At 40.0% G+C, this 10496-nt stretch overlaps 1 protein-coding gene across 1 annotated transcript; it reads right to left on the minus strand.

The window, feature by feature from the left end:
- Nucleotides 1-352: 352 nt before the first annotated feature.
- On the minus strand, nucleotides 353-10221 carry LOC311039025 (heat shock 70 kDa protein 12A-like; the record flags this gene model as incomplete). The annotated part of the gene is made up of 5 exons (XM_084048667.1): nucleotides 353-1446; nucleotides 1711-1882; nucleotides 3499-3726; nucleotides 3835-4082; nucleotides 10131-10221. The coding sequence occupies 5 exons, from the start codon at nucleotides 10219-10221 to the stop codon at nucleotides 416-418; spliced, it is 1770 nt and encodes a 589-aa protein (XP_083904793.1). The 3' UTR covers nucleotides 353-415.
- Nucleotides 10222-10496: the final 275 nt, after the last annotated feature.

The raw sequence follows: 10496 nt of genomic DNA on the forward strand, positions 1-10496 counted from the left end.
AGTCTGTTGTTGTTTTTTTTTTTTTTTTTTTAATAATCTGTGAATGCATTTTCTTTGTTTTTATACATTTTGTATTAAGGTTCTGATATAGGCTATATATACTCTATGCTTTGCATTTACTATTATTTAATTTTTAATATTCCTAATCAAGGCGACCAATGCATGCTTTGTTTTTAAATATACTATACTATAATTTGTTGCACTATAAATAAAATGGGGTCCTGGACTGGTATACAAACGTTTGAGAACCCCTGCTTTAAAGTATCAGATTAAAGTTACAATAGCCAAAATCACCATGTTCCCTTATACAGTGGTTCATATTTCTGGCCAACCTGTTACAGTACATCTCTTAACTATTACATAACTTGGGCCTTAAAGTTATTACAATGTATATAGTTAGTCTTATTGTAGGATCCTACTTGCTCAAAAAGTCAATTTTGACTGAGTTTGTTGACTTGGAATCCACATCAGTGGCTGTGGCTGTTATTTCTGTGAAGCCAAATTTCATTTGCAACTGGATTTGACGATCCAGCCCACGGCTAGTATCTGGCGACTCAACGTCAAACGAGTTCAGTTTTTCTATTCCCCAGTCATCTACATATTGAGGATTTTCCCTTTCTGTGCGATAAAAACCAAAATGAATTGCTGTCTGGTTTCTATCTGCTGGTTCGAAGATGTGGTCTCTGGTTTCATCCCAACCCACATCTTCATCTATTTTCACCAGTGTTGAGAAACAATCATCACACCAGACACCGCTGTCATTTGTGTACATCTTATCAGCCTTATGCTTCGAAGCATCAAACTTCTTAAAGACCTTAATACCATAAGTAAAGGCACTTTTTCGTGATACCACTACCGCAGGGTTTCCTCCAAACATGACAGCTCCCTGCAAAATTGCCTGCTGGGGAAACGCAGGGCACAGTACTGAGCACTGAGCACCAAACTGCTTGGTAATGTGTTTGCGCAGAACCGTACTTTCTGCATAGCCCCCCACTAACACAAGGTGATCAATTTCAACCTTTTGAAAGACTCCTTTGAGACTTTTAGTGATGCCTCTCAGACTTTCATCAAAGAAAGATCTCATCTTTTCTCTTGAGATTGTGATCTCCCCCTCGTCCCAGGATACACCTTGCACATTCTCGAAGTATTTCTCTATTGGTTGCTGAGCTAACTTTTCTAAGTTAGGAGGGCAGGTCATGTATACATCCTCATCATCATCATCATCATCAGTCTTAAGTATACGGAATGTATTCATCAGTTTTTGAACATCAATGGGAAACTTTCTTTCAAACTCATTCCAGAGTTCACAAGAGAATATTGCCTGGAGGAAACATTTGAACATTTTGTTAACCTGCTCCCCTCCCATATCATTACCAGAGGCCTTATGCAGCTCTTTCAGGACTCCGCTATCCAATACTTCATGTACCGTGATGTCAACGGTGCCACCTGAAAGACAACAATGTTAGGCTTTAAAATATGAACGTTTTTAATACATATAAAAACGTGGACAACAGAAGAAGAATGTAGCGAAGTTGCATACATTTACTGTAAAGATAAGGATTTTGCAGTATATTGAAAGTAAAACTAATGTATGTACAGCTGAGTATTACTTTGACTTATACATACTGTACACATACTACTGTATACACACACACACACACACACACACACTCACACTTAAGTCTGCAAAAATATCACAGTACAACATACCTCCACAATCAGCAACAACGTATTTTGTTCCAGGATTTTGATGTAGGGTGGCATTTGTTGTGTTCGTCTCAATATAACCCGTTGTGGGCAGTTGCATACACCAAATTGAGGCTGCCTCTGGCTCCAATGCGATGACCAACTTATCCGGTTTACTTTCTCTCACAATGCCAGCCTGAAAAGAAAGAAAGAAAGAATGACAATCAAAAAAAAACACACACACATTTACATGTGTAGAAAATATCATGTAGATATTTTCTTTTTTGTTAAAACTTTTTTTTATAGGAGACAAAAAATAGGATACAGGTACAAGCATTAATTGCTTTTTTTAAATACAAAAACAAATAGATCTCTATTATCCAGCCCCCTCAATGGCTCTTCCACGAGAGACAGCCCAAACCCTGCAGGTCTCTGCCAGGTCAGGTAGGTTATTGTGGCCTTCTGGTGGCGCTATAATAGGCCAATGTGAAAAGGGTGCCATTTCTTCTTAGGCCTTTCAGGGCAATCGGACACTGCATTCATGATTTCAGGCATTTCGCTAAATTAGACCTGCAGGCCAATGTGAAAAGGGTGGCATTTCTTCCGGCCTAGTGGGAATGTGTGCAAAATTTCACAGAAATCGCACACTGTGTTCATGATTAGAAGCATTTTGTTCAAAACGGACCTATCCTGCAAACTTTGAAAGATAATGTTAGCCAATTAGGATGGAATTTGAAATATCGGACACATCCGTCTTAATCACATGACTATAGAGATACTGTGTACTGATTTGCATGATGTTTGTAGGAGTAATATTAAAACATTTGTTTTGCAAAAATTGGCCTGCTGCTGGCGCTATAACAAGCCAATCTAAAAAATGTGGGGTTTCGCAGCAACCGGACCAACAGTGTGGGAGATTAGCTGCTCACAGACAGACAGACACACACACAGACGGACACACGGACGGACGGACAGGGTGCAAAACATAGTCTCAGCCATGGCTTTCGGCCTGGCGGAGACAACTATGACAATACTACCACAATAATCACAATATAATAATTCAAATTAACTTAATCAAAGCCATAGTTAACCAAAAAACTAGTACAATTTATCAAATAAAAAATAAACTAAACAAAACATTGAATTAACCCCTCCCAACCCACCCTCTCATAGGCTTATGGAAAAAACGGCAAACAACAAATCCTGTAATGATCAAAAAGATGATCATTTTATATATAACAGATACTATTAATAATCATACAGTACAGTTCCTAACTTGATGTAAAATGTGATTCCAACTGTCTATTGTTTGCTGATTAGCACCATTTAATCTTGCTGTAAACAAGTTCCATTAAAACAACAAAAAGTAAGAACTGCTTCCTTTGGTTAAAAGGGAGATCAGGTTAAAAGGGAGATCATGTGCAGGTTACCATCTAAGCTCCATTTTTTTTTTTGCAGCTGTGCTTCCAACCAACCAGAAACGTCTTTGGGATGGGCTTAAAGTTAATGAATCATCGTCATTAAGAATCATCAATTTTGGACAATAGGGGATATGTGTTTGTAAAACTTTGGATAGATAATTGGTAACCTGTGTCCAAAAGGATTTGACTGTAGGACATTCCTTCCCACATCATATGCATAAAAGTACCAGTTACATTTAATGAACAAAGACAATTTGGGGATAAAGCAAGTTTCATTTTTTTAAACATTTCTGGGGAGTTAGGTATGTTTTATGAACAAAGTTCAAATACATCAGCTGATGATTTGGGTTTCGAGATGCCATAATGATGTTTACTGTAGACATGGAATTACCTCAGTTGCTGCTTTTCTCATGAACTGTTTTGAGGAAGCATCCCAAATAGCAGGAACAGTCAGAACCCAGGTGAAGTCAAACGCAGTTGGACTGGTTCCTCTTGTGTTTTTAGCAATGTGTGTCAGTGCATGTTCCTTCAGGTAGCGTAGACTTTCTGTGAAGACTTTAAGGGCTGTCATTTGTTTCCCATTTGCGGCTGTAATCATTAACTTCTCATTGATTCTGGTCTGTTGAAAATAAAAAAATCATGTTGGTTATGAACGAAACAGATGTTAAATGTATATATAATTAATTATATATAATTTTTGGAACACATTTCTATCCTAATCACTTACTTTTCCGTAGAGATCCATCTTGAAGTTTTCAAAGAGAAGTGTTTTCTTTGCAAATGCATTTCCTTTTGTAGTGTACTGGCTTTTAGCGTCATAACCAAAATTGAGGAATTCCTCATTTTCATCAAATAGAACACATGTAGGCGTCTTTACGGTGTCCAGCGCCTGCTTTATTCCCCAGTGTGGAAGTTTGGGATCTTTGCCGCTGAGAGTATAGGCGTACCCACTGTAAGCAGTACCGAAGTCTATTGCTATTATAAATGTATCACCCATATTAGAAACCAGAATAAAGCTAGTCCAAGCCAACACAACTGAAATGAACACACCAAATACTGTATCCCAGTTTTTATAGCATGAGCATCCTGTAGTATGTCACTAAGCCTCACCCTTTTGTTGCAAGCGGTACAGTTCATTGGTGCAGGTGATGGAGGTATAGGCTACTGCCTGATAAAAAATCTTTAAAAGGCATGTTGGTCGCAAAGAAGAATATGAATAAGCATAAGAACTATGGTAATATTTAATCCTTTTATCTAACCTATTTAGGGCACGGTCACACACGCACTTTTACTTTACCTATGGGACGGAATCACATCTTTCACTCGAATCCACGCATTTGCATTGACAAAGCATTGGCAAATTCCATCCCATAGGTAAAATAAAAGTGCGGTGTGACCGTGCCATAAATGGGTTAAACGCTTGTTTCAACCCGTCGCTTAGATTTTCTTTCTAAGCAGGGAAGAATACCTTTACTTTTTGGATACGATGTGCGGAGATACATTAAAGCAAGGCCACGTTTTAAAAGTGTCCCACTCCCATCAACTATTAATGTTATTAGTCAGAAATCCCGGCCGTCAGTGAAAGTTATAATCAGGGTTTCTACACATTTTCCTTTTCAAAATTCCATACTTTTCCAGATTCAAATTTCTTGGATTTTCTATTGATTCTTCAGACCATATTTGACATATACAAGTATAACTATCTACATGTAGATGCTCATTATGCAACAAAATAGTTTTAAAATCCAACTGTACTGTATGTTACATTAGTACCATGTATAGCCTACTATTATGTTGCCAAATAATTGCAAGACTCCTGTAGGTACAATAGAATCCTACAATTCAATTAAGCACTGCTTTATAAATTAGAACTAAGATGTATTTTTGCCGCCACGTTGGAAGTGGTTAACATTAAACCTAGGCAATGCTAAAACATCAATGTTATTGAGATTTTGTCATTTAAATTTTAACTAATTGTATACCTTCAACCCCTGCAGTAATAGAAGGGATGTTCAAGTAATTCACCAGTGAACTAGAAGTCTATTGACTTTGCTCTATTGGTTGTTAGATTAGGTAAATTATGACTGTACAGTACACGCACACGCACACGCACACACACACACACACACACACACACACACACACACACACACACACACACACACACACACACACACACACACACACGTCCTCACTTGTTTATCCTGTAACCTGTATACGTTCTCTCCCCTGACTGGATAAAATTGGTATCCCAACTTGAAAATGTATTGTTGGTTTATTAAAAAGGTGGAGAGACTGGGAGACCCCTACTACTGAAATAAACACTTTATGCTGGCAATGATTACTGGAATATATAGCTATTTAGCACTGATTAAAAACTTAAAACTTAAATGGATAAATAGATAAACAAACAAACAAACCAAAAAACAAACAAACAAACAAACAAACACTGTGTGTGAATTGTTAGTCTGTCCAGCGCCCCAGTGAGGTGATTTTAACTACTGAGCGACCAACAAATTAAATCCTAATTATTTTGGATAATAATAGTTGAGTCTCATCAGTACAGACAGTGCTTCAACCTCAAAAGGGCCACTTAGCTGCAAAGGTGAGTGGGTGCGTATTATACATCATATGGCTAATATAGAGATTGCTGGCTTCTCAAAAGACAGTGTTACTTGAGGACAGAAAGAGATCAAGTTCTACCAGCTAAACCATTTGGTTTGGCAAGGTACGGTAGTGCATTCCATTAAGGTGATCAGGTATTCTCTGTTGATGAGAAAGTCCAAGGCATGCACATGTAAGACACACCCTACAAGCTACACTTGTTTTGTTTTGATTTCCACGCTACTACACAGGCAGCGTTGGGCACTATGTATCCTAGCAACGTGAAAGCGCTAACTCTCATTGGTCGTGTTATGAGTAATGAGACAATGAGCTGCTGAGCGCACTCCCAGATAATGGGTTCATAGCCAGCGTTGCCAAGTCTGCTTATTTCCCGCAACTTCCCTGGAACAAACTTTGGCTTGTTTTTGGGTTGTTATTGGCTTGTTTTTGTAGGTCGGCTGGCTCATTTCTCTCACTATACTTGGCAACACTGAGTGACACCCGCTGAGTGAGCTCTCACTCACACATAGAAGAGACAGAACGGCAAATAAATCGTGCTAAACCTCATAAGCGATTATTTAAAAAAAAAATAGTTGGACACTGAGGGAGAGCGTTCCCACACGTTTGCCCCCGCAACGTTTGCTATGGGAACGCCGTTCCCATGCGTGCAACGCCATTTCCACCTACACCACATGTTCAAAAGAGTTGTTGAACATGTTTCACCAAGCAGGTCATGTCATTTGTTAAAAATGTCAACAGAGCCTGCAGTTCTCAAGACCTTTGGAAAGGCATTCCAGCCTTTAGTTATTAACATTTTTGACGTCTTTTCGTGAAATGGGGCTTAAGTGTCAAAGTGTCCCGGAGCAACACACTTAACACATAACTGACCATACAGTACAACATTGCATTACGAAGTATGGTGTCACTCGCGCCGATCTAGCTACAAACTGATTGATTGAATACTTTATTTAGACATTTGCAGAAAAAAGCACATGAAAGTACAGTTTAAATACAAGCTAAATAGGATTGAAAAGCCCTTGAAAGCCTAATGACTTGTTTCAAATAGGGTCCCCATGTACTCAATTCATAGTGAAAGTTAACTCACAATGCATGCATTTGTGACAGCCTTTTTAGCTTTTAGCTAGATCTGCATTTCAACATTGTAGCCTACCACAGCAATTCATGATCATACACTTCTTTACTCTTTTCTCTAACTTAGGCTACTTATCTGAATGTTGGCATTGATCTACACAAGATTTCATGAAAAGACCTACAGCAATTTGTATCATACGCAAGCCAATTCCCAGAGGTCTCGCCATTGTGGTTGAAACTTTCTCTCCCTGATCGTATCATAGGCTATACTGCCTTTCACTTTCCCTCAAATCTTCCTCAGACTTTCTCTGATACCTGTTTTTTACCCGGCGTTTGGCCAGATATTGGTGGTTTTCAAATGAGTCACTGGTGCAAGCAAATTAGTCACTATATGTGAGTGAACGTCAGGCAACTGAAAATCATAAGTATGGTAATGTAACACCTGACAAACATTACTACCACAATGCTATGTGGATTATGTCCATGCCCCACCATTGCCAACAAAGAAATACAGATAAAGCAACATTGTGCCATAAACTGTTAGTCCGTCATAGTCAATTCATCATAGTCAGTTGTCAAATATCAACTTTGTCAAAGGCAACCTCTTTTCATACATTTTGTCTTGATACATCAGAATACATAATCAAACTAGTGGTGACATTATTTTTTGATAGACCTATTCATAGTCACCACCACACATCAAAGAATTATAATTTTTTGTACCCGGTCAACCAGGTATTACAATTGCTATTGTGCAATTGTGTGAACTATAATGTTTAACATATAACCCTTTAGAATGAAATCAAGTCATTTTGAGGCAGAAACAAGCTTTCAATCAACAGGTAGAAGCTGCAATTACTTTTTGGCAGGTGGAAAAAAATCATTGTTAATGAGTTATATTGGCCCTTTCAATGACTAAATTACACTGAGTGGACTATAATCAATGAACTATAACCCTCAGGAATGACAAATATAAATACTTCATGTGTTATATTAGCCCTTCAAAGTCTTTGTATGCCTTTTACCCCTTTTTCACCGCAATTTTGTTGTTATGCCGATTGCTTCCTCCCCACACACATTTTTGTGCTGTCACTGCTGTTGTATCCTACTGACTCACCTGCTAGTGAGGAGCCCCCACCAGCAGAACGTTTAGAGCCTTTGTCCTACAAGTGGTTCAACAAGTTATGCAAACCTCCCATTTCTGGTCAAATCATTTAAAAAATGTTTCTTGGCCTTCTTGGCACTCAAGATGTTGCTGAACAGACTTGTAAACTAGGTGGAATTCTCTGTACATCCCTTAACTGGTTGAACCACTTCAACCCCTAAATACTTCATCCACCGGTGTCCCCCAGGGACCAATACTAGGCCCCCTCCTTTTTCCCCTCTCCAACAAATCTCAACATCTTACATTGTGACAATGGCCGCGTTTCCCAAACGAATTTCAGCTCCTGCGTAGCCTAGAAGCTGCGTAGGAGCCTCCACGCAGCTGCGCAGTAGAAACCCCGCTGCGCACTATCTTCGTTGGTAGCAGCTGTGTGTGCCCAACGTGCCATCTAAACTGGCTTCTGGAGACACCATCGTCGTAGGTTCCGTTACGTCTGTGCTAAAACTACATTCGTGAGACAGCATGGACGTAAAGGACTCCTGGACGAAGCCTACGTAAAGCCAACGTAAACTATGTAGTGCTGTCCTACTACACACATAGAGGTATAATATAACACTACACAGCAGTTTAAACACCCTTTGCGAATATATACATTATATCTATATATCTAAAGACCTTTATCTAAATTACCTTTATATTTATTGGACACTTACACTTTTTTAGGTACATTCTGTAATTTATTAAAATGTATTTTAAGGTGACATTTCAATGCTCTTAAATGAACACAGGCAACAATGGCTGCCATTCAAAAATGTTCAGAGGATAGAGGGGGCGTCTCCCTGCATGATTGACAGCTTTTAGCACCAATGGGGGAATTTACTTTAGGAAAGTTTAGGAATATATATATATATATATATCTATATATATCTATATCTATATCTACTAGACCATACCCGGTCGACGCATCCGTGGGGGGATATGCGCACATGATCTGGCAACCCGGGAGGCAACATTCTTTCACACCTAAACGCTAATAAGAAGCTGAGATTTGATGAAATTGAAAAACGGGCTTCACAGTTAAGTTCAGATGGTAATGGTCAATGTGTGTGTGCAAAATCAGAGCAATTGCTCCAGCCACTGAGGAGAACCGGGTAGCTTCACCTACTCACTCACCACTACAGACAGAGGTTACTAGAATTATAGTAGGATATATATCTGCTGCACTGGTTCTATGTGTAGCCCCCACAGTCAAATTAGCCAGAGTTCGCGTGCAATAGACCTGGCTATCAGGCAGGTTTATTGGCGTGACTGGTAACACGTCGGACTGGTGAGTGGGAGCTTCGGGTTCGATCCCAGAATGTCCCATTTCCAAAGTCTACTATGCATAACATCTTTGGAAAATAGCAGATCTACAAGCTTGTGACGCGTTGTGAGCTTGTAGATCTGCTATTTTCAAAAGATGTTTTAACCATTCATAAACATGGCGAGCGCAACAGCTGTCACTTCGTGAGAGGAACGGGGGACTTTCATCATAACGTTTAACTATAAAACTTTGAAATTAAGGAAACATGTTTAGCTCAGTATCATTTATATACCTTTAGTTAACTTGGCATATGCTTAATATTTTTATTAGATGATCAGATCATCCGTGAGAGTACAATTTGTAAACTTCGGGTTCATGCATAGAGGACGAAGCACCGCAGCCGCTCGACCTACCCAAAAGAACAGATCTGCAAGCTATCGACACGGCACGTCGCAGTGCGTTGACAGCTTGTATGTCTGTTTTTTTGGGTAGGCACGTTACGCACCGGCCCGGCCGTAATTAATTATATATATATATATATATATATATAAATTGTGTGTGTGTGTGTGTGTGTGTGTGTGTGTGTGTGTGTGTGTGTGTGTGTGTGTGTGTGTGTGTGTGTGTGTTCGGTCTTTTCATAGATCTATTTCGCTACGATGGGTGTTACGAGCGTCCCAGGGCGCTCGTAACAAACTGCTGCGTAGGACAGTACTCAGGGCTACGCCTCTCCCATGAGTAGGCGGGGAGTAGGCTACATGCATGCTGTCTACCGAATGTACTTTTACCACACACGTAGCCAGTTTAGATGGCACGTAGTGGGCACAACCACCTGCTACTAATGAGGGTAGAGCGTAGGTTTCGCCGAGTCCCAGCTGTGTAGAGGCTCTTACGCAAGCTGCGTGACCTGAAATCTACGTACCTGAGACGCGTGACCTGAAATCTACGTACCTGCTAAGGTACTGCGCAGCCTGTGACGTCACGTTAGACCCGTCGTAGGACCTGCGAAGCATCTACGCAGGATCTCTTTGGGAAACGCGGCCAATGTCACTTATTCTCAGAAAATTCATGTGTATTTTCGGATACTTGACCACTTATAAACCCCCAATACTCTCTTCAACAAATAACTCTGAGGACCCCCTAGGGGTCCCAGACCCCTGCTCTACTGTATTCTAGGGGTTACCAAACGTTTTAGCTCGTTTAACCTACTCTGCCCCGATCAAATCCTCGACCTCGCGGGCTGAGTGTTCCGCCTCGCTGGTGCCGACTGTTCTCACCAAGCTGGCCG

This window comes from Gymnoscopelus microlampas (assembly GCF_963454915.1).
Source record: "Gymnoscopelus microlampas genome assembly, chromosome: 22".
NCBI lineage: Eukaryota > Metazoa > Chordata > Actinopteri > Myctophiformes > Myctophidae > Gymnoscopelus > Gymnoscopelus microlampas.